This window comes from Musa acuminata, chromosome BXJ2-3 (assembly GCF_036884655.1).
Source record: "Musa acuminata AAA Group cultivar baxijiao chromosome BXJ2-3, Cavendish_Baxijiao_AAA, whole genome shotgun sequence".
Taxonomy (NCBI): Eukaryota; Viridiplantae; Streptophyta; class Magnoliopsida; order Zingiberales; family Musaceae; genus Musa; species Musa acuminata.
This window is the reverse complement of record NC_088340.1, coordinates 2,554,143-2,577,993: the sequence shown is the minus strand read 5'-3', so window position 1 is coordinate 2,577,993 and position 23,851 is coordinate 2,554,143. Positions and strand designations below refer to the sequence as shown.

The window sequence follows — 23,851 nt, the reverse complement described above, 5'->3', positions numbered from 1 at the left end:
GACGTATCCTTCGTTCTGATGCTAACATGCGCGGTTGACTTTCGGGTGAGTCCGTGTCCCCCCGTCTTCGCTCTGGTGTTCTTACCGCCACCCCCTCTTAATCCAAACCCAGTGAGAAAACTCTCGAAGGGCCCAAGAACTCGAAGTTTCTCGTTCAAAAGGAAATCCTACCCTCACCGCAGGTGATTGTTTCCTTCACGGGACAAATATATATATATATATATATATATATATATTATATGTATATATATATGTATATATATATACACACACGAAGAAGCACAAACCCCTCCTCTGGGTTTCGTCACCATTAATCGCCAGGAGGTAAGTTCACCGCCTTTTGTTTCTTTGTAAAAGATAATTGTGTTCTTCAGGGTTTCTGATATCGTCTAATCGCGTCCCAAAATGACGCTTTATAGTTGCTTATGGATCTTTATTGATCGAATTTGTACATGCTGGTTGTATTTGTGTCAGTATAGCCGATTCTCTTTTATTCCTGTATCTCGCGACGATCTGAATTTGTTCGATTGGGGACTTTTGCGGTGGAAGATCGATCTTCGACACCTCTATGGTTTCAATTTTGTTCAAAATTAGATGACTGTGCTATTGATCGATTGTATGTTTTTTTTTTGGATCGTACGAATTCTTGGTTGGGTTGATCTTAGCATCGTTAGGATTCGGAGAAGTCCCTTCTTGATCGCGAACTTATTGTGAGAATTAGGGAAAATAAAGTTAGTTGTAGTTTAATTATACGATAAAAGGTAGCCCCTTAAGACCTTTCTTAAGTCGAAATTTTCGTGTATCTTGTTGAAACGAAAGTTGAAAATTGAACCTCGTTTCTTTTGTTTTTCTTAGTTCCTTATCGGCAGGAACTGTAGTTACTTTAGTGCAAAATAAAGGGATTTTAAGAGGCCAAACCGGTGGACGTGTGGTAGGTTTTGATTGAAGACAATGATAAGGTTTATCCTTACAAATGGGAACTGATGTTATGGATTGATATTATGCTAGTTTGATATTTTGTTGGGGAACTTAATTAAATTATAGATAAGAATTGAAAGTTCTTCCAGTGACCGCAGAACCCTGCATTGAATTAATGCATGTCTAAGATGTTGGACGCCTAGCTTTTAAATTCTCTCACTTTTCTTGTTAATTTGTGCAAATCTTGTTCGAGGTTTTTTAGAAGTGCATATGAATATTGAGAATTAGAAAAGATTATATTTATGCAGCAATTTTTTAAATTTCATTGTGTGGAGTCATTGTTACTTTGCTTTTTGAAGACATGTTGTTCTGTTCTATGTTGTTCTCACTAATTACTACCCTAGATGATCTTTCAGCTTGCTGACTGGCATATAACACGATTCCCGATTGCATGAGCTCCTTTAGGTATTTCCAGCTCATGGCTACTATTTTTCAAATGAATTGCTAGCTTCTGTCAGCACCTATAGTTCATGGTTAGACATCCTGGATTTTGGGTGACATTTTCTAAAATTTCTTTGTCAACAACAAACATGTACTATCTACTATATTATTTGCTTCAATGTACTCCATGTTTCCTTTCATTACATCCATAAGCTTACCAGGTCACATCTGATTTTCTGAACATTTATGGTTAGATTGGACAGAGCTATATATCATAAATGATCCATCAAGAAGATATGTTCAACCAATGTAAATGTAATCACTGAGATACTTTTCTTACTTTTCCAAAAATAAAAATTTTCATGTTAGGATTTTACTTTATATGATTAATCTATTTTCTTGATTGAGAAATTTAATTAAGGAAAATAGTTAATGCTTGATTCTTATTTTTTTTTATTGTGCTGATAAATTATGAATGAAATTAATTAATTGAATAATTAATTAATTATTTCCCTTTGGAGAGCCCTCAATTCCCTTTTATTTTAAGATGACATACCCTCCCCTGTTCCATATTTGTTGCCAGTCAACGAGAAATAACGAGGAGGAGAAGGATTGTCACCTGGTTGAAAAGTAGATTCTCTTTCTTTTATATTTTCTGCAACGAATCAAAAGTGTTATATATCATAAGTGATTTTGGGTGACATTTTTCTAGGGTTGCTTTGTCAATAACAAACATGTAATATCTACTATATGATTTGCTTCAATGTGCTCCATGTTTTGTTGCACTACATCCATAAGCTTACTAGGTCACATTTAATTTTCAGAATATTTATGGTCAAATTGCATAGAGCTATATATCGTAAATGATTCATCAAGAGGATTTGTTTAATCAATGACAATGTAATGATTGAGATATTCTTCTTTCTTTTCCGAAAATAAAAATTTCTATGTTAGAATTCTACCGTATATGATTAATCCATTTCCTTGATTGAACAATCTAATTAAGAAGAAAAAAAAATTAATGATTGATTCTTATATCCTTGATTGTGCTGACTGATTTTGAATGAGATTAATTAATTGATCCAAAAAATTATTAATTAATTATTTTCTTCGGGAGAGCCATTTATTCCCTCATATTTAAAGACGATGTACCCCCTCCTATTCCTCGTTTGTTGTCTTTTAGCGGGAAGGAGGTGGAGAATCATCGTCTTGTTGAAAAGTAGGTCCTCTATCTTTCTTTAATTGAGAATGATGATTTATATTTTCTGCAAATTTTAGGAATTAAAAGTGTTATATGTTCCTTCAATTAGTTTATATTTTGGAATTTTTAAATGATGATTTTTGGGTATTAAATTAATCCTCGATATTCAAGATCATGATTTATGAGCTTCAATGCTATTTTAATCAGTTTAAGCGTTAAATCATGATTAGTAGAGTTTAATTAATGAACTTCATGATATCCATGTCGTTTTATCTTAAATTGAATGCTTTTTAAGGTTGATGATATAATCATTTTGCATCATGTTAATTCCTTTAATTTAGCATGTTAATTTAACTATTTAATAATTTTATAGTGTTTATCCACGTCTTTTATTAAATCAGATTGATTAGTTTAATTATTTAACAATATTGTTAAATAAAAGGGACTGAAATCGGATTGGAATCAGGGAAAATGAGTTCGGATTGAGTCTGACTAGAGCCACCGTTGTGTCACGGACAAACTTCTAAACAAGATGTTTGATGTAATGCTTATGTATGTCCGTGTCTTTTGGTATGTTCATGCTTTGTACAGCATGTAGAAAGACGGTCGAAGGCTTAATAGTCCCATTTTAGTTAGGTTGGTGGCCGCTTTAGGCTTGTAAATAAAGGTTATGTCATTTGGACACGTGTGAGAGATTCTCAGTCTGTAGTGGATCATTTTACCCTTTGTTGTGCAACTGTTTAGAGCTTGTAAAGTCTGTTTGTAATTTGCATTGTCTATGAAGTGTTTTCGGATATGTTTGCTTATGGATCCTGAGTGAGGCGTTCTCTCTAACCCGTTCTTTCTTTTGTTAGTCCTAAGGGACAATAGGAGGCTTTGGGGAGGCTGACATTTGCGGACTGACACGCAAGGGTGCCGCATGACTTAGGCAAAACAAGCTAAGTCCGTGACAATTGGTTGGATCCGATCAGACCAAACTGCATGCACCTGAGCCCAGCCTGGATGTTGGTCAAACCCAGACCTTTGGCTCGGCCTGAGGTGACCTAGAGCCTATGGCGTGGGTTTGCTCAAGCAACGCATAGCGACCTAGCATGGTGGCTCAGGTCCAACCCCCAGTGCCATGCAATGATGTGATGTAGCCCGGAGAGGCCCAATGCAACCCATTCACATCAGCTTAGTGCAGGCTGGCGCAACCTAGAGCTTAAGGCCCATGTGTGGCTCGCCACTAAGGCCTAATCCATCGCCCACTTTTATTGTGCAGCCATGTGCGGTGCATATGACCCTGGTCTAGGGCCTCTATGTGCCATTCCAGCCCGGCCTAGCATTGTGTGCCTTGGATCGAGCTCGACCCGACCTCTTTTAGCTCAATTATGGCCTACGCCTGCAGCCCATAGTAGCCCAATGCATGCGCCCAACGTGCAGGTTGACCCGTGGACCCCTGTGGCTTGGTGCGAGCGCTGTAACTAATCAAACCGGATCTGTTCAGAGTGATTCTGAATATACCTTGTCTTGTCTGGTTCAAGCCGGTTAAGCCCAAACTAGACCTTATTAAGCCCAATTAGGCTGGTTTAGGGTGGTTCCAGACTAGTTTTAAGCAAATTTGATGGCTGGCCAGTTGGGTTCTAGCTAAAAACCTACTAGGTTCAAATCAGTTGGACCATTTTCGATTAAGGTTTAGGTCAATGAAGGGTTGCAGTTTGAGTGACAGCTCATAATTTTACAACTTAGTGAACTTAAAAGCCTTATTTGAAGTTATATTATAAAAATTATAAATTATTAATGGATTTCAAGTTCAAATGACATTTGACACTAAGGTTGGTGATATTATGCATATTATTAATGATTATAGCTTTCACTTTTATAACCTTTGCATTCGTTGCCGTTTGTTTTTGCTCAACTGTGGTTTTGTTGGCCTCCAAGAGTATCTTGCACTTGTTTGTTGTATGAATATTCATAGAATTATTTCAAGTGAATATACAAGACTTTTTATTTTTTTATGGTTGCATTTTTTCTCTTATAGGAAATACATAAAAAATTAGTGCAGCTTTAGCAGCATATTCACAAGTTCATATTCTGTGGAAATGGAGCAATCTTGCAACATTCTGGTAATTTGGAGAGGCAAGCAGTTCGATGTAAATGTCAACCCAGATTCTAATGTCAAGGAGTTTGGGCAGAAACTTCAGGAATTGACTAATGTCAGACCTGATACTATGAGACTTTTTGTTCCACAAAAGAATAACAAAGGTTCAAAAATGCTCAGCCCATTTTCTGATGTTCACTCGATGTTAAGCTTGCGAGAATCAGCAATCCTTGAGGTAAATTTACATTCATACTGCAGCATGAATTATTGTTATTATTTTTTAGTTTGGGGAAAGGTTGCAACAATTATGCTAATATTGGTTGGCTCAAGCCTGTGGATTACTTTGTACCTAAGTATCAACCTGTAACTTTTTATCTTTTTGAACTATGCTGTGTTTGTTAGTGCCAAACAAATTTGTTAATATAACTTGACTGCAGCCTGCTTGCCTGTGGTTACTGTACATTAGATAACAGAGAGACCAAATCTATATTGTAAGGTAATTGTAGGATAAGTAATCGTGCAAGTATTATGTTCAAAACAGATACGTCAAGCAATTTGTAGTATCCTGTGGGACACTCTTGTTAAAGTCATATCTTCCTGGCAGCCTTTTCTTAGACTTGTAAAAATTTTCCTTTCAGATAGACTTCTTTGATTGTCAGACTCCTTCCAAGATTGTCACACTCTTTCAGACACTCTTGTTAAATGGGCTCCTCTCTCAGTGGCTGCTCCCATCACTAGTTAAGATTCTGTTACTGCTGATTGACTGCTCTTGGCACACCACCTGCAAGGGTTGAGAGTGCATTTCCTACCAGCCGGCCTCCCTTGCCAGATCTTTACAGATTTGAATCAGTGACTAATTGAAACCCACAAAAATTGCATTACCATCTTTGGACATGTGGCCATAATTGATCCTTAAAGTGAATGAAGACTGATAAATGCACTATAGAACAACCACACAGATATATATGGGTTAATATATTCTAAAATTTGTTAGTTGGCAATGCAGTAATACTTATAAAGAAACCTGGTATTCTTTCAGCATCTATTGTATTTATATGCAGAAGCCAAAATCAGTTGGATCCTGTATTCATGATAAAAATTTTGAACATTAGAAGCTTATTCTCACCAGACAGGCTACTAATCTGGATCAGTAAAATCTGTATCATATCATCTTCCAATGCGCTGAGATTACTGACTTGGAGATTTTTTCTGGATAGTATACTATATATCATTTTGTTCAATTTTGTTTAACAGCCATAGCATGGTGAAGATGATTGCTTGCTTGTGTTTATCTTTGCAGGGAAAGACTATCAAGATGATGGGTGTTTTTAGTGATGAGGTCGATGAGGTTTCTCATAACAGTAATAAACCTGACCTAAGGATAGCTGGTTTTGCTGAAGAGGAACAGAGATTGAGACAGAGAACGATATATAGGCCTCAAGCTTCTCTGAAACTTCCACAAGGAACCTACATTTTCTGTGAATTTCGCACACTTCAGATTCCAGGAATTGAGGTATTTACTTGAGCTGTAAATTTAGTAAAGAAGTATGTTTTATTAATTTTTTAGGCATTTATTTGAAAGTTGTAATGTTTGTGGAATCCTCTTGGTGTTTCATGTTTAATGGTGATTGCGTGATGGCTACAACAGACTGAAGTGTGCCCTTTTGACCTTTTTTCTGAATGACATAAAAGGCAGTACATGTAGTTATGATAGTTACCCTTGTTCACCTTTTTCACTGTTATTTATGTCAGTTGAACCCTCCACCATCTGAGGCTCTGAGAAGAATGCACATGCTTGCCTGTGATCCTGGGATTATTGCTATCATGAATAAGGTAACAATTGTCTAATGATAAATTTTATTATTTAGTTACATGGTTATCTCATAAGATGCTTTTGCCTTTTCTCTCAGCATCGGTGGCGGGTTGGTATTATGAGTGAAATGGCACCTGAGGGATATGTAGGAATAAGTCCAAAATGCATTCTGGGATTTAATAAGGTAACCAAGTTGCTGTGAGTTTATAGATAGATAATATTGAAGTGAAGAAAGGTTGACCTTGTTTTTGCTTTACTTTTCTTTTTAACTTGTTTTTTGCAGAATCATGGGGAAGAGATATGTCTTCGATTGCGTACAGATGATCTTCAAGGATTTAGAAAATATGAAAGCATCAAAAGAACACTTTTACATGAACTTGTATGTTCTTTCCTGGCAACTTAAGCTGGTTCCACTTTCATTGTAACAGCTTTTTCTGTGACTGTGTCATTTAATTAAACCTGTTAAGAGTGGTTTCTTATGTTCCCTTTTTCTTTCTTTCAAAAATTTATTTCAGGCCCACATGGTGTACTCCGAACATGATTCTAATTTCTTTGCTTTAAACAAGCAGGTACCCTTGTGAACCCATTAAGAAGATATATGGGCCTTTGTCAATATCTTTTTCTAATTGAATTATTTGATATGATCACAGTTAAATGAAGAAGCCGCTAGCCTAGACTGGACAAAATCCACAAGTCACACATTGAACGGTCGCAAATACCTTGATCATTATGAAGAGGAGGATTATGTCGAACTGAGTAGCAAGAATAGTGGTCAAAAGCTTGGGGGTGCAACAAATTCATTAGTTTCTGCACGTGCATCATCGATTGCTGCTGCCTATAACCGAATGGCAAATGCTTCTATCTACGACCACATGCCTGTTAAATCCAAGGAACCTGATCCTGATGATAGCCAGCTGATGGATAATCAGGGAAAATTTTCTGAACCTGACCCAGATGATATGGTGACTTCAGAGAATGATGCCATGCTTGTGGATATGGTTATGGATGCCAGGAGACCATTTTCGAAATCATCAATGCTTGATATGCTTGATGAGCTTGACCCTGATGATTCCTTGGACCATAAGAACATGTCTGAGTCTGACCCCGAAAATTCCTTGGATAATAAGAACATTTCTGAACCTGACCCTGATGATTCCTTGGATAATAAGGACATTTCTGAACCTGACCCTGATGATTCCTTTAATAAAAAGAACGAATCTGAACCTGACCTCGATGTTTGCTTGGATAGTAAGAACATGTCTGAACCTGATCCTGATGATTCCCATGCTAGACGATTGATAGTGTCTAGAAGTGAACCTGATCCAGATGATACCTTAGGTGGTGAAGATATTAAATTAGCCAAGGAGACTGATTCAACAGGTACCAGGTCAAACAAGGTAGACACAAGCAATCCAAGAGATTCTGAACCTGATCCTGATGATTCTTTGAATAATGTACTCTTGGATGCACAAATGGAAGAAATGCATCTGGGAAAACACTGTAGAGAGCCTGATCTGGATGGCTTTGTTAAAGACATGGTTTTGGGAGATTATGAGAGGTTGCAACAAAGTGCTGAAGGGCCACTGGCGACTGAAAATTCGATGGCAGTTGACCATGTCAATGATTTGGACAATCAAGAGCTACAAAGAATTGAAGAACCTGCTGCTCTTTTTTGTTCCCGTCTCCAGAGAGCCATTGATATCCTACGATCAGAAGCAACACCTTTACAGGCCACCTCAGTTCTTCAAACGCTTTTCAGGATTATCAGGTTTCTTATCCTCAACTTTCTTATAATTTTCCTGTTGATGCCTTAAATTATATGATATATGCTATGTTTTGTTCAACTGGAGTTATTGTGTCCATCTTGCGTGTGCTCATAGGAACGTAATAGAACACCCAGATGAGGTCAAGTTCAGAAGACTGAGAAAGGTGCTTTTCTTCCTTTTTTCTGGTTGCACTTTCCTCCTTTTTGATCTGACATTACTTTAGATCTTTAATCGTGTATTCTTATCCTTTAGGCCAATCCCCAGTTCCAGAGGAATGTGGCAAATTATAAAGGTCAGTATGAATGTGGCAAACAACATATATCATATAATTTAATAAATTGTTCAGATGTTTAATCACTTCCATACAATCAGCATTTTTCTCAGTGGGGATCTAGAATGGTGTTTTGTTTCACATGATACTTTGGACTAATTTGATCTGCTTCAAAACAGCTGCAATGGAGGTTCTCACTTTGGTCGGCTTCTGTGAGGATGTCATATCTGATGAGATCGGCAGAGCCGAGACATTCTTGGTGTTGAAAAGAAATGATCCTGGCTTGCTGTGGCTTGCAAAATCTTCTCTCGAGCTGTCTATAACTTAGTGCCAACTATAACACAACTATATCAAATGATTTGTTTGTACTTATCATGTGTGCAAATGATTGGTAAAGGTGATGTCCAACTACCAACAGCTACTAGGAGTTAACAATGATTCCAACCACATACAAGGAAGACGTGTAAACAAAGGATGAAGTGCTGGATTCTATGTTGATCTATAGGGGACTATTGGCTGATTAATAAAATGTGAATAAAAAAGGTCAGTACTTATATTACATAATTGTTTATCAAAGTTTGTTTGAATGTATGTTTTGTCTTCTAATGCAAATATAATTGTTTTTAGGATTCTGTACTTGTTTCGATGCTCCTGCTAATTAATTGTACACAAATGTTTCTGTATTTTTATGTATACCACCATCGCTTCATCGTGTGCGGACTTTTGATGGTTATCCGCGAGTTCTACATGGATAAAATGAAACTTTTACTCTCTGACATTATTTCGATGTAGTGTGGAGATGATTTTGTGATGATTGAGGTGCTTATAACTTATGTTTTCCTTTTTCTTTTGATAGCACTTCTATCGCGAGCTCCAATAAATAAAATCCATCAGCCTTACCCTTGATGTTAGACATGGACGGCTGTGATTGAATGATAAGCCTTTTAAAGCATCGATCATCTATGGGCTAGTTACATATTATTGCATAGTCATATTTGTTTAGCATCTTAGTTTTTAGATTTAAAAAATCTATATTAGAATCCTCATAATTATAAAAGTAAGGCATATAGAGTTATTTATTCTAACATCATTGGTTTAATTAATAAAAATATAAAAATAATAGGTAAAAAATAATTTTAACGTTTCAATTAGTGATGGTAGTAAACAGTGATGCTATTGGGGGTTGCAAGTAGTTGCTATGGATAAGATGTACTTGTATCGATGTCGACGCAGTTGTTGAATAATCCTTTCCTCATACATTTGTATCGATGAGCAATGAAAAGGTCACTCGACATTTTCATTTGCGTCGACGTAATCATTGAGCGGTGTCGCTTTGCATCTACGTTAACATCGATGCAAATGTTGAGTGGTCCCTTTGTTGCTCAACAATTACGTTAATATCGACGTAGTGAGCAATCCTTTAATTGCTCTGTATCTGTGTTGATGTTGACACAATTATCGAGTAGTGAAAGGATTACTCAGTTGTCAATTGTATCAACACTAACGCATATGCAAAGTGATGAAAAGATTACTTAGCAATTGTATCGACGTTGACACAATTATCGAATGGTGTTATTTTACGTCAGCGTTGACACAGTTGTCAAGCAGTGAAAGGGTCGCTCATTGTATTGGCATCGATGCAATTGTTAAGCGACGAAAGGGCTCTTAGGCATTTGTATTAACGCCGATACAAATGCATAGTGAAGTCGTTATTACATCGACGTAATTGCTAAGTGACTCTTTTATTGCTCGGCAATTACGTCGACACTGACGAGTAGCCCTCACCTCTCACCGTCGCTCTTCTCATCCATAATAGTCACCCACGACTTCTAACAATATTGTAATCTACCATCTCGAACCGGTAAAGGGTAACATGTGATTAATTAGCGACATTTTGCTCGTTGCTTAACCGGGCTTAAATCTCGCGACAATTTATTTAGATTTAGGATTTTGGCTGTCAGTCACGTACGCCTTCTCGTTGTTCCCTTTTGGTTGGCATCGGCGGCGGCTTCTGTAGCCATGACGTCGCTGCGGTCCGCCGTGGCCACCTCTCTCCCGCCGATCCGCGCGGCGATCTCCCGGATGAAGCAGGATATGATGCGGCGGGAACTGGAGAACTGCCACCTCCTAGCCGGGATCTGGTGCCATGGCCTCACGGTGCGCCAGCTGCAGGCCCTCCGGGGAGCGCTCCCACCCGCGGCCAAGCTGGTCATGGCCAAGAACACGCTGCTTGAGAAGGCCATTGCCGGTACCCGGTGGGAATCCCTCCGGCCCTGCGCCAAGGGCATGAACGCCTGGCTCTTCGTCCACTCCGACGAGATCCCCCCGGCTCTCAAGCCCTGCCGCGACTTCCAGCGTGATTTCAAGCTCGCCCTCAATGACTTCACCGGCGCCGTCTTCGAGGGCCGCCTCTACGGGCCCGACAACTTCCTGGCCCTGGAGACCATGCCCACGCGGATGGAGTCGTACGCCTACCTCCTTGGCTGCCTGCAGACGCCCGCCGTGTCCCTTCTCAGCATCTTGCAGGCTCCCGAGGGGGATGCCGATCAGGCTGCAGAAGGAGCCGCTGCCACCTCCGAGAAATAGAAGCTCGACGGTTGTCGTATGTCTTCCCGTTGCTTCTTGTCTTTGTCTTATTGTTCTGTAGTTTGATACTGCTCGGTTCTGAATTCACATTATTTTGTTTAGTACAGTTTGTCGATGGGTAGATTACTTTTAGGGTCTAAATTCATTGCTTACTAAAAAAAATGCACTTCTTTGTATAAGAATAGTTTCCGATGATAAGGACCACTGACAATTAAGATTTCTACATGGAGTAGACTTTCTACTATAGAAAGGTAATCAGTGAATTTGGTTTGGCACCCAATTGGTGCTTCTATCTGATCGCTAGATGCTCGCTAAAATGTTCAACTGATGTGTGTTTCAAGAGGTTAATACAACCTTTTGACCTACTGTCACGTTAATGAGTTATTGTGCCATATCTAGCATGCTATACACAAAATGTGGATCTAATAAGATAGAAAATTGGGATGTTGCTCTATCGGAGAGAAAATTGGCTTTAAATTTCTTGTTAATTAGTTCTCTTAATTTCTTTGGAAATCCAATCTGATAGTTCTTATGGACTAGCTGCCACTACTGATCCCTACTTAGGTCAAAGCCTTTTTCCTTGCAATGTCTTCCAGCTTCTGTGGGCAAACTAATTAATGTTACTCCGAGCTATACCATTATCTTAAATGATTACTGTTACAGAGGACGTTAGGGGGCAGTTCAAATAATAATAATAATAAACCATGACCAGTCGGGTTACAGGCTAGCAGGTTTAATCATAAGAAAACCATTTCCTTTTTCCTTCATTCAAATAGTTCTAAACATGTTTTGGCCTTGTTTTCTTGATCATGCTGCCATCCCATCTCTAAATCCTTCCACGCCTTTGTTGACCATCCTATCTTAGGCTCTGTTCAGTGTGGGGTGAGCCTCTTGAAGTACTATCATTCTTTGAGATTGCATGGTAGTTGATTGTGCCACTGATAACAATCTAAGCAAAATGAGGTCCCTCCTTCCCAGTTGTAGTCTGGATTTTACTGATTGAGAACATCATTGCATGTTACAGGACATAACCAAGAACTGATGTATTTTGTTCATGAATATACTTGGGCATATGATCAACTAAGTGCCAGCTGAATACAGCCTAGTATCGACCAGTTTGTTATGCATGTTATGATGAATGCTAATAGGCCCAGTCATGGGTTGGGCTAATAGAAGATTCACCATGGTAAAACCAGAAATCTTTTCAAAAGCTTAAAATTTCCAAAGGTATCACATGTTAGCGATGTTTTCATTTGGAAGATATGTTTGAGCTTACAAAGTCATATATAAGCCTGAGACTAAATTATGTCATTTCAAAGATAAAAAGGTGGTCTCATGCTAGTTCATGTTTTTAATGATATGATGAGTTTTCTACAACATTTTCATTTTGTTCGCATACATGTCACCTTTTTGTAAACTCAGTTAATGTTATTGTTTAGTTGGATTTCATTTTTCTAGCTTTGAGCTTGTCCTATTTTTCCATGGAAATTATAATTCTCTCTTCTGACTGGTTGTTACCTCTGTTCCGACCCTTAAAATTCGGACTAATAAGATGTTAACTTGTCATTAAGATCCTTTTCAAGTTGTTTGTGCTTTTCTCCCATTTGAAACCTTTACCTGTTGGCCAAATAAGTATTGTATTTAAATTCTTGGATTCACTTTTTTGATACACCCTTTGATCAAGTGGCCTTAGAACAATATGTATATCAATTGGAAAATGAAAATTGATGTAATGTTTCCAGTCTGGGTTCCAATTTTTGCTTTAAATTGGAGGTTGTTGTGATATTAAAACGACAAACCTAGTGCATAAGGCTCTCATTGATATAGTGTCTGGGTTGGATCAATGTTCTGTTACATACAAAAATTTGGAGAAAAAAAAATTTTGATGGACAAGTTTGTTGTATAGAGCATGCATTCATATCTCAGCTGTCCTGGTTGGTTTGCTCCAGTTTTAACATTAAAATGAAACAGGGGATCTTCAAAAAACAGTCTAGTCCCCAAATATTCTTGTTGGTGTGGTGCAGACCTTCCTGGTGATGAAACTATCCACCACCAATTCATCATGGTGAAGATGAATAGTATTGAAGTTTCATCTTCATTGCGATCTATATAGGCCTAATTTATTTTTCACTAACATAGTGAACAGTTGTTTTGGTTGAACATCTGTATGACAGCAAGTCCTTTATTGGCAAAACTGACCAGAACTCCGAAATCATAATGGCCATACATCGATGGTGGCCTAAAAATTTTATGCATGTTTCTATGAACCGTTTTGTCAGCTGCTTATCTTAATATCTTATGCCTTTCTTTCTTTAGTCTAAAGTTCATTTTTGTTGTGTGCAGGTTATGGTCCAGTTGTTCTTTATTTAGGTCACCAGTATAGTTTCTTTAATTGGCCTAATAATTATAGAAGTTAATGGTCTGATGTACCACGTGTGCCCTGTTTCATGAACTCACTCATGGATCTACTAGAAACCTTGGTCATGAAGTGGAAAAGTGGTATTTCCACTTTTCCACTTCATATGAATGTGACCACAAGTGATGGTAAATTTACATTTCCGAAGTTTTGGCTAATGTGCAAGAGTAGAAAGGATCCAAATGCAGAATTCTCCTGCAACCTCTCTGATGCAGCTTAGGGGAAGGATGGTTAAAACCTGTTTTGTTCAGAAGTTGCATCAGGGTTAAGCTCATCAATCAATAAGGCAAAAAAAAGAGTTCATCAATGGATATACTGATGAAACTTTGAGGTCAAGTTGAATGTGGTTCCACTTTTCTGTTCTTTATTTGTGAAATCTGTTCAGCTGGGTGATGATTATGCCGAAAAATCTGACTATGGCAATACTTCAACATCACTCGAATTAATGTAATTTTGCATGGTATTCAGAATGTGTTCATCTACTTATTAGTTTAGTTGTTTTGGCTGACTTTGTACTGATTGAATGTGAGTATTTCCTGTTGAGATTCTATCAGGTTGAGTAGCACATGATATGTTCCAACCCTTTCAAGAATCCCAAGAAAATGATTGGATATTTTAGTTAATCTGCTTTCATATAAACCACTTTTCTATAAGGAGGCAATGCATACATTCATCGATCATAATTTGAATGCTAAAAGCCATATCCATTTAACGTGCCTCTGAATTCCTCAGCCAGCATTCCCTCGCGGACCTTCACCTCTCTGCAACGCAATTCTATCCTACAAGGCTTCGTCGTCGTAGTACCGGACCTCGACGCTGCACCTCTGTCGGCCTCCTCACCGGCCGCAGAATTCCTTCCGTAGGAGCTGAACCACTTCGCTCGGACGTACTCCTTTCGCCTCCATGGGGGCAGGTGCATGCCGGAGCTCCTGATGGACTCCTCCATCGCCACGCACATGAGGCTCACGATGCTCTCCAGCGCGCCCGGCCTTCCCACGAACACCGACGGCAACGCCCGGAGGAGCGCAGTGTAGTCCTGGGTCGGTCGGGCAATCTCGAATTCGGCGGCCAAGTCGATCTCCAAGATGTAGCGCGTACCTCCTCCTCGATCGATCACGTCGATGTAATCGTGGGTGCCGGCCTGGATCCGCTCAGCTCTCTCCCATGACGACTTGCACAGCCCTGAAAAGATTATTGTCGAATAGATGTTGGATCTCCTGCCTAAAATCGAATCTAAATGCATCGATTTCATCCATGCAGAACATAATCTTATCATGATGTATAGTAACAGTACACACCGGCATCAAATCCTTTGTCTCGGAGCCAACCCATAACTCGCCTTTTGAAGCTGTCTCCTGCCGGCGAGACTGCGCTAACCCCCCGCTCGGCCGCGACTCGGATCCGGTGTGCCACCATGTCGGCTTCCGACTCCGCCAGCACGGAGTCCAGCGACCTCCTCGTAAGATAACCTCCCTTCTCAGATCCCATGCCGGAGTTGCCTTTCCGTTCGTCGATCTCCTCCTCGTTGTAGAACGAGTCGATCAGGTCCGCCAACTCGGCCGTATCGGAGGTGGTGGACTCCACTGACACACAGCCGCTCACCTCCTGCCACAGCCGCGCTCTTGCCGTCTCGTCCAGCGGCGCTGTCGCCCTTTTGTACTTCCTCGCCATTGGCCTTTTCGCTGGTTAGGTTATTCTCGGAATCGTCAGCTATATCTCTGTATCTATCATCCCCTCCTCGAGCAAAGATTGCACGGCAACTTATAGGCAGGGTTTTCGGGGACGACGATGACTCGCGCTTCCGTCTTGTAAGTCCAAGAAAGCTCGTTCCTGGATTGGCTCCTTCACGTGTGCCGAGCTTTCGTGGACGTGACGACGGGACGCTGGTCGACTGGCTACTCCTCACGAGAAAAAGCATCGTGTGACCGTACTCTGGGCCAAATGCAACGAACGTGGTTAAAAGCGACTAGATTCAATGTACTTGATCAGACGACTAGATTACGAGGCTCGTAGCATCCACAGTGAGTGTTACCGATGTACCTGGCCATGTTATCGGATTAATGCAATTGTGATGTCAGATACTGTAAATTCAACCGTAAGCTTCCGTGGAAATTCCGTATATGGAATGAATCTTCTCCGCAACACGGGCAAGTTCATCGAGTTAATGATGGACGTGACAGCACGCAGAGTTGGTTTTGACACAAAATATAAATCATTGTTATGTTGATGTCTCACCTATATCTCATCTTTCTATTGGTTACAGAATGGTATTTTGTTGTCCTTAAACCCAGAAATTGATTGATCCCTAACTCTCTGGAAATATATATTCCCTTTTTTGGCACAAAGACTGCTCTAGCTATAGCATATTACCACTCATGCACACAGAAGAATGAGCTACAACAAAACACAAAATTATCTAGAGAGCATAGTCAATTAATAATTGATGGGATTAAAAGTAAATCACGCATAACACTATGTTGATATATAATAAGAATGAATTAAAGAGGAAAACTAAAGGAGATGGTAAGTGTTGCCTTCCGAAAGCTGCATGTACAGATACGCAGCATAAATCGTACTTGTACTGATCGAGATTATACTCAAAGAGGCCTAGAATATGTCGGCCCATTAGAAGCCTTACGGGCCAAAGGATTTTTGGCCCAAGTATTGCTTCGTATGGATCACCGACCAAGTCCCCCTCTTTATCGAGCAGCGGCCCTCGACGATCCGCTCGGCGCCTCGCTAGGGTTCCTGCGTGCGTGATCATTGGACGATCGACAGGGGAATCGAGGGGCTTCTGTTCCCTCTTGTACGGGTACATACTGGGCATCAGATCGAATAGGAAATCGGTAAGTCGCAATTTTTCCTCGTTTGCTCTATCGTCAGCTCCATCTTCTTGTCTGTTCTTGTTCCTCCTTTCTTGAATCGTGGGGTTATTGTGTGTTTTCATTCTAACTCTGTTTTCGTTTATTAGGGATAGAACGATCTTTCTTTTGCTTTGTTCTTCCATATCTGTGGAATTTTAGGTCCCTGCTCCTTCGAGTTCTAACCCTAACTCCTGAATCCAACCACAGGAATCAAGAAACACAAGGGAACTCCATGTTAGCCCCGATTTTGTCGCTCCCGGCCCCGCCCGCTGATGGAAACCTCGGCCCGATTCCCCTTGCCCAGGTCTCGAATGATTCCTCCGCCAATAAGTCGCAAGAACAGAAAGAGCAGTCCCCTCCTGCGCCGGCTCCGGCACCAGTCGCGACGCATACGAAAACGATCGGTATCATCCACCCTCCACCTGATATTCGAGTGATCATAGACAAGACTGCGGCTTTCGTCGCCAAGAACGGCCCCGAGTTTGAAAAGAGGATTCTTGCCAACAATGCCGGCAACAACAAATTCAACTTTTTGACTGCTTCGGACCCTTACCATGCCTACTACCAGCACAAGGTCTCGGAGCACCGCGCCCTGGTCCAGGCTGCCCCTCAGCAGCCATCCGAAGACTCCTCTCAGCCATCAGAACCTGCCCCCGCACCTTCTGATGGCTCGGCTGCCCCCGCAGCTGCAACTGCACCTCCTGAAGAGGCTACAGCCAAGGTTGACCTTGCAGCTCAGTTTAGAGTTCCTCCAAAGAAGGTTCTTGAGCCCCCTGAGGCCGAGCAGTACACAGTTAGGCTCCCAGAAGGGATCACTGGGGAGGAGTTGGATATCATTAAGCTCACTGCACAGTTCGTTGCTCGGAATGGGAAGAACTTCTTGACAAACCTCACAAGCCGAGAGATGAGCAACCCGCAATTCCATTTCTTGAAACCGACCCACAGCATGTTCACATTCTTCACGACTCTTACAGATGCATACTCAAAGGTGCTGATGCCTCCAACGGGACTGACAGAAAAGCTGCGGAAAAGCACCAGTGATTTGACTACAGTGCTCGAGAGGTGTTTGCACCGTCTTGACTGGGAGCGGTCTCAGGAACAGGCTAGGCAGAAGGCTGAGGATGAGATCGAGCAAGAAAGGCTGCAAATGGCCATGATTGATTGGCATGATTTTGTTGTTGTTGAAACCATTGAGTTTGCTGATGACGAGGATGAGGAGCTTCCCTTACCAATGACATTGGATGAAGTCATTAGGAGGAGCAAGATATCGTCATTGGATGAGGAGGAACCAATGCAAACAGTTGAACCAGGGAAGGAGATGGAGATGGAGATGGATGAAGATGAGATGCTGCTTGTGGTGGAAGGCATGAAGGCTACAGGACTTGACAAGAATGGTGCGGATGAGAAAAAGAGAGAAGCAAGGGCATCCGGTGATGAGCCTGAGCCTCCTATGAGGATAGTGAAGAACTGGAAGAGACCTGAGGAGAGGATAGCTGCTGAAAGAGATCCAACCAAGTTTGTGATTTCACCAATTACCAATGAGCTTATTCCTATTAATGAGATGGCCGAGCACATGCGCATTTCACTCATAGACCCCAAATACAAGGAGCAGAAAGAGAGGATGATGGCCAAAATCCGGGAGACAACTCTTGCTCCGGATGATGAGATCTCTAGGAATATTGTTGGGCTTGCACGAACTCGTCCCGATATTTTTGGTACCACTGAAGAAGAAGTCTCCAATGCTGTCAAGGCAGAGATTGAGAAAAAGAAAGATGAGCAGCCAAAGCAGGTCATATGGGATGGGCACTCAGGCAGTATTGGACGCACTGCCACCCAAGCCTTATCACAGGGTTTTTCTGGTGAGGAACAAACTGACGCTAATAACAATGATTTGAGGACACTTCCAGGTCCTGCACCTGCACCAAGACCTGGGGTACCATTTGTCCGCCCACTACCTCCACCACCTGGATTGGCGTTAAATATTCCTCGATTCCCCCCAAACCAAGTCCAATATTCTGTTCCTTCTGCTGGTGGGGGTCTTGTTGCACCTCCAAGGCCTGGAATCATCCCAATGATTCCATCCATGAGGCCTGGACCTTCACCTATGCCTATGACCTCGTCATCGCAGCATGTTATGATGGGTCAGCAGCCATTATCTCAATCAATTATGGTGAACCCTCCCAGCATCCCTGTACCTCCACCTCCTGGATCCCAGTTCACACCATTGGTAGTTCCTCGACCTTTTGTTCCATTGCCTATGCCACCGCCTAACATGCCAATGGTTCCCCCGCCACCTCCACCACAAGGAATGCCGCCACCTCCTCCCCCAGAGGAAGCTCCACCGCTACCAGATGAACCTGAACCAAAACGGCAAAGAGTCGATGATGTTTCACTCATGGCAGAGGATCAGTTCCTTGCCCAGCATCCGGTATCTCTTTTAATTATGTTTATTGATTTTTCACTTTAATGACAAGTATTTATTACATTGCTAAACCCACCTTTCATTTTCTCAGGGATCCAGCCGGATTTCTGTATCTGTTCCAAATGTGGATGAAGGAAACTTGAAAGGTCAGCTTCTGGAGATTGCAGTACAGTCTTTATCCGAGACTGTTGGCAGTCTTAAGGAGAAGATTGCGGCAGAGGTTCAGCTTCCTGCTAATAAACAGAAACTGAGTGGTCGCGCTGGTTTTCTCAAGGATAATCTTACCCTTGCTTATTATAACATTGGCCCTGGAGAAACTCTAACCCTTGCTCTGAGGGAACGTGGTGGGAGAAAGAGATAAGCTTTTTGTCAAACAAGCAGAACTTTTCTTCGTCCAGTTATTCTCATATGTTAGTTATCTGAGATTATAAATCTGTTGGGATGTAATTCATAATATTAGACTTACGTTCTTGCTAGTTTGATGCTTGAAACTTATCTATGCTGATGAACTTTATGGTTTTGTAATGCAGATTTACAATTCGGATGATGTTGTTTCCTTAAGTCGTATTGCTGATATGAATATGTTCCTCCAAGAGAACAAGCTTACTGTTATGGCTTGATATATTGCTATCAAAGATCTTGTTTAGCGTGCAATATCTATGTACTACAGAATCTTTCTTTCTAATCTGCTAGCTAACTGATGCAGGTTTTATATTCCAGAGAAGATAATTCTTCAGGTCCCCTATCCTATTAATTATTTTCTGCAAGGAGGCTTTGAGTTTTTTTCTCATGCACTAGCAGAACTTTTCAGCATTGTCTATTAGTACTGATCAGAAGGAAGATGCATTTTCATAAACTGCTCTTGTGACCTTTTGTTTTCCTTAAATGCCCCTTATGCTGAACTTTTTACATAGAAAGTTATGTCACACTGGAATCACTTGATGATAACTCAGGGTTTCTTGTTCTTGCATATTGGTAACTTTTTGCCAGCTTAGCATGCTGAATAGTGTTGAAATGCTATCGTGGCAGGAGCCTGTTGTATGACGTTAAGGTCAGCTCCATCCACCTTGCTTGGAATTCAGGTACTTGCGTGTGTTTCTTTTTTCTCTTTTTATTTTTATTTTTTTCATGTTCAACTTTCTTCGAATGACCAAGGATGACTCTGCTTGACATGGGTATTTTTGCATGGCATCACGGTGGAAGTTGGATTTTTTTTTTTATCAGACCATTTCTGACAACTGCCCATCCATCCTTGGGTTTTTGCCTTTTCTTTACTGTCCTTTTTCTTTTCAGTTGATGTTTCTTTTTCTTTCATTGAAATTTGATTCTTTGCCCCTGAGACAGACGTTCTTTCATTATTCCACTGCCTTATAAAAAGCATTTTGCACCAGGTTCTGGTATATATTGAGGATAGTTAGCTGTTTGATCATAAATTCTCCATTTTATATTGGAGGAAAATCCTTGGACATGTTAAAAACCATTCATTCAGATAATAGCTGGTATAATGAAATGGGAAATTTTCGATGGTTTTGATAATCCTGATAATTAAAATTTATTATGAACAAGTCTTTTTAAGTCGATGGATCCAAGTAGTTGTAGCGGTGGTTTCATTCTCCAAGATGACTTCCAACTTGGTTCCTTTTGATTTCATTGCCTGCATATTCACTGAATGTTTTGGAAAGAAGGAAAAGGTAATTGAATAAAAAAACCTCTAAGACCGTCGGTCTTACTTTATCATAAACGTAGCAATATCTCATTGCATAATTTGCATAAAGTTTATACTTTTACGGCATTATGACATCATAATGCAGCTTCCTGAATTCCTGGCGATCCCAGCATTGATGATCCCATGCTGTGGTTTTGATGATCTTTTCAGGCCAAGAATTTGAGAGAACTTGGTGCAGCGAGCAACATGCCATTTTAATGTCTACCGGGTGTTCGTCCCTGCAACTTTTGGCAGAGTCTGGGGTATGGCCTGATCGATGTTTCTTTGTTTATTTGCAACGTTTTTTCTTCTGGGTTCCCAAATATCTAAATTGTTTTATGGGAGTATGGCTGCTAGATGTTTCTTTGTTTCTCTGTAACGTTCCTTCTTCTGGGTTCCCAAATACCTAAATGTTTCATGGGAGTCGCAGCATTGATGGTTGATCCTCCCTGTTCACTCCATGCTGCCTGTTGTTCCTTGCGTTGGATTTATTGAATCAATCGTGCTGACAATACGATCGAATCTTTCGCTCGATTGAGGCAGCTTGATTCTGGTTGTTTGACACGTGTTGGATTGGTTGTGCCACCCACGTGTGATGCGGACTGGGATCTAATATGGGTTTGACTTTGGAGATTCTCACACAAAGGATGTAATGCAAAATATGTTGGGTCTGTTGTCGTCCGAGAAGTGGTGTGGACTCAAATCCGATCCGAGTTCGATTGTCGAGATTGCCACAAGTTGGGGGTGTGCAGGAGATCATAAAGAATTCAACAAAAGATTATGGGGTGGGGGGGGGGGGGTGGCGTAATTGATGCTTAAAGTTAGTATGGAGTTTCGATTGGGAGAAGGGTTTTTTCTCGGATGGGATTGAGGATACATCGGAGAGGTTTTTTACAGTGTGAAGTTGCCGTGGGGATTAACTTTTTGAACAATTACATTAGGATAATCAACCCAATAGGAGATGACTTAATGTGTCAAAGCACTCGTATCATTTGTTCCCACATCCTATTTTGACACATGGATCTGCTTGAAATATGATGTCGGCTGCATGTGTTATATCATCGTTTTATGATCGAGTTTGTTTATCATTGGGGAATGTTTTATGATCAAAATCGATCATGTTATGTTATTATAGGGAACTCTTTATAGTTGGAATTGATTGTGTCCTTGTTAGGATATTGCATGCCTAAATTTGATCTCATTATTGTTATGAGACACTTGATGATCATATTAGATCACGTCTTCTTCTTTGGGTGACACTTGATGGTCGAATTCGGTAGCGACTTCGTTGTTAGGGGATGATTCATAATTAAATTTGGTTGTGTCATCATTAGGGGTTGTTTTATGATTGGACTTAATCGTATCTTCATCATATGATGTTTCATGGGTAGTGTGTCGTGCGTGCCATCAACTCTTGTCGCTTTAGGTTTTGACTTTTATAATAGATGTCGGAGTGGTTCACATCCACTAATGCGATCTATCGTTACTATAATATACTACTCCTAATTGCTCTCATACCTCATATGCATGATTAATGTAGGATGTCATATTTTAAATTTTTATTATTGCTATCAATAGGACTATAACGAAAAGTAGGTAATCTTAAAATTAAAATATGCTAACTTACAAATAAAATGATAGGGTTTCCCTATACACAATATTATTATTGATACATATACATGATTATAACATTTAACCAAAAGAAAAACAATAAACATAACATATCTAAAAGTTATATACATAAAATGCTCACATATCGTCGTTCATATCTACGTTGGCATGGACTTGCACATGCTCATTTTTCTATCTAATCACTTAGGTTGGATGCTAATATCCTTATATGCAAAATAAAATTTATAGTGAATAATTACTTAGTAAGTATAAGCCTTTATAATTTTATTTAGATTAACATACATATTTCAAGATCCTTGACATAAGATATTTAACGATAGATATCTCATCCTATGACTTCTTTAGCAAGCATAATCCTATAACATAGTATATGTACAATAAGCAGATAAAATTCTATGTTGAAATAATTCAAATGTTTATATGCACATAGAGGAAATATAACAAAGTTATGCACTTATATACCTCATATCATACTATATGTGTGCACTCCCATATCATATGTCATCATAATATATACATGTACTCTTATACCACACATCATAATATATATGTGCACTCCCACATCGCATGTTATAATATATATGTGCACTCTTATACCACACGTCATAATACATACGTGCACTCCAACATCGTACGTTATAATACATACATGCATTCTCACATCGCACGCCATAACATATTCGTGTATTGCACGTCGTAACATATTTGTATACTCTCACACTACACGTCATAGAAAACATGTGCACTCTCACACCATACGCCATCACATATACATGTATACAAGATATTTTTATTATAATTCATATATTTTTATACTTATAGCATACATAAATTCATATTTAACTCATGATTAGCTAATGACGATCATATCAACCAAAACATTCTTTCAAAATACTTTATGCATACGATAATTTATATGACTATTATTTTATAGTGAATTAAACTTATGTTTACCTGATTGAACTAAAAAATGATGATGTCAATGAAAAATCATGTTCCTTAATGATCTAAGTGTGTTACGAAGCGAGACACATCAAATTGGGAGCAAAGGGCTATGAGATGTCTTAATTAAGAACTCTACGTCTTGAATTATTAATTTATAATAATTCATAGCAATAATTCATAGAAAAAATTTGATAAAATCTCTTATAGAATAGACTATACTCAACATAAAAATTTATCTAAATTTCATCATCAATTTTTTTAATAATTCACTGTATAACCAAATGAACTAGTTAGTATCAATCAAAGCATCACAAAAATCTCCGAAAAATTTTTACTTCGTTATTCTAGCTAACCAAATGATATTGAATTATTATGAAATTTTATAAAAAAATTAAAAATATATAAAAATAAATACACACTAAATTTTAACTTAAAACATAATCATTTGCAGGCTAAACTAGTCTCCTAATTTAACTACACAAAAAAAAAAATTATGTAGGTGTGCCACCTTAGTTATAATGTTTAATTCAATTTAATTTGGTTTTTGACAATTTGCAATGATTTCTTGACAAATAGTTTTTACGCCAACCGAGGGGCTCGACGATAATACCTAGTTGAACCATTAAGGATTTGAGATTATTACAATCTCAATGATCAATCTTCGTAAACCAATCTATTAATCTCACATTATTTATACGATCGAACTGACAGACAAATGAAGGGTCTGGTGGTAGAGCTTAAAGGTCGCTTAGACCTTGTATATGAGGGACATCTAAGCTTTGAATTTTGTC

The 23,851-nt window shown here is 39.6% G+C and overlaps 4 protein-coding genes across 10 annotated transcripts; 3 read left to right on the top strand and 1 right to left on the bottom strand.

Moving 5' to 3' along the window:
• Positions 1-201: 201 nt before the first annotated feature.
• Positions 202-13,997, top strand: LOC135606885 (uncharacterized). Of its 6 annotated transcripts, none has more exons than XM_065098228.1 (12): positions 269-324; positions 1,335-1,383; positions 4,581-4,875; positions 5,941-6,153; positions 6,393-6,473; positions 6,551-6,637; positions 6,737-6,832; positions 6,969-7,022; positions 7,104-8,221; positions 8,334-8,382; positions 8,472-8,511; positions 8,670-9,122. In XM_065098228.1, exons 3-12 carry the CDS (start codon positions 4,642-4,644, stop codon positions 8,816-8,818), a joined length of 2,121 nt encoding a protein of 706 aa, XP_064954300.1. In that variant the 5' UTR covers positions 269-324; positions 1,335-1,383; positions 4,581-4,641; the 3' UTR covers positions 8,819-9,122. The 6 variants fall into 6 exon arrangements, 4 of the variants coding, with proteins under 4 accessions (XP_064954301.1, XP_064954300.1, XP_064954299.1 ...); XR_010485004.1 differs by lacking the exon at positions 269-324 and adding an exon at positions 13,420-13,997 and having other exon boundaries at positions 363-1,383; positions 8,670-9,033; XR_010485005.1 differs by lacking the exon at positions 269-324 and having other exon boundaries at positions 363-1,383; positions 8,670-9,033; positions 9,118-9,202.
• On the top strand, positions 9,355-13,997 carry LOC135606887 (large ribosomal subunit protein uL10c-like). Its single transcript, XM_065098232.1, has 2 exons — positions 9,355-11,092; positions 13,420-13,997. Exon 1 carries the CDS (start codon positions 10,510-10,512, stop codon positions 11,074-11,076), a length of 567 nt encoding a protein of 188 aa, XP_064954304.1. The 5' UTR covers positions 9,355-10,509; the 3' UTR covers positions 11,077-11,092; positions 13,420-13,997.
• A 123-nt stretch (positions 13,998-14,120) lies between these two features.
• LOC135606886 (uncharacterized) lies at positions 14,121-15,458 on the bottom strand. Its single transcript, XM_065098231.1, has 2 exons — positions 14,791-15,458; positions 14,121-14,674 (listed from the first exon to the last, which is right to left on the bottom strand). The coding sequence occupies exons 1-2, from the start codon at positions 15,161-15,163 to the stop codon at positions 14,184-14,186; spliced, it is 864 nt and encodes a 287-aa protein (XP_064954303.1). The 5' UTR covers positions 15,164-15,458; the 3' UTR covers positions 14,121-14,183.
• Positions 15,459-16,200: 742 nt separating this feature from the next.
• Positions 16,201-20,944, top strand: LOC103976980 (probable splicing factor 3A subunit 1). 2 transcript variants are annotated; one of them, XR_001977293.2, is made up of 5 exons: positions 16,201-16,338; positions 16,564-18,784; positions 18,870-19,188; positions 19,309-19,860; positions 20,655-20,944. XR_001977293.2 is itself a non-coding variant. In XM_009392357.3 (3 exons), the coding sequence occupies exons 2-3, from the start codon at positions 16,589-16,591 to the stop codon at positions 19,137-19,139; spliced, it is 2,466 nt and encodes an 821-aa protein (XP_009390632.2). In that variant the 5' UTR covers positions 16,201-16,338; positions 16,564-16,588; the 3' UTR covers positions 19,140-19,325. The 2 variants fall into 2 exon arrangements, 1 of the variants encoding a protein (XP_009390632.2); XM_009392357.3 differs by lacking the exon at positions 20,655-20,944 and having other exon boundaries at positions 18,870-19,325.
• Positions 20,945-23,851: the final 2,907 nt, after the last annotated feature.

Coding starts and splice junctions, on each gene's coding strand:
- LOC135606885 (XM_065098229.1), top strand. CDS start 4,642: ATGGAGCAATCTTGCAACATTCTGGTAATTTGGAGAGGCAAGCAGTTC. Junction 7,023..7,103: donor TCTTTGCTTTAAACAAGCAG/GTACCCTTGTGA, acceptor ATATGATCACAG/TTAAATGAAGAAGCCGCTAG. Junction 8,222..8,333: donor ACGCTTTTCAGGATTATCAG/GTTTCTTATCCT, acceptor GTGTGCTCATAG/GAACGTAATAGAACACCCAG.
- LOC135606887 (XM_065098232.1), top strand. CDS start 10,510: ATGACGTCGCTGCGGTCCGCCGTGGCCACCTCTCTCCCGCCGATCCGC.
- LOC135606886 (XM_065098231.1), bottom strand. CDS start 15,163: ATGGCGAGGAAGTACAAAAGGGCGACAGCGCCGCTGGACGAGACGGCA. Junction 14,675..14,790: donor AGACAAAGGATTTGATGCCG/GTGTGTACTGTT, acceptor TAATCTTTTCAG/GGCTGTGCAAGTCGTCATGG.
- LOC103976980 (XM_009392357.3), top strand. CDS start 16,589: ATGTTAGCCCCGATTTTGTCGCTCCCGGCCCCGCCCGCTGATGGAAAC. Junction 18,785..18,869: donor AGTTCCTTGCCCAGCATCCG/GTATCTCTTTTA, acceptor TCATTTTCTCAG/GGATCCAGCCGGATTTCTGT.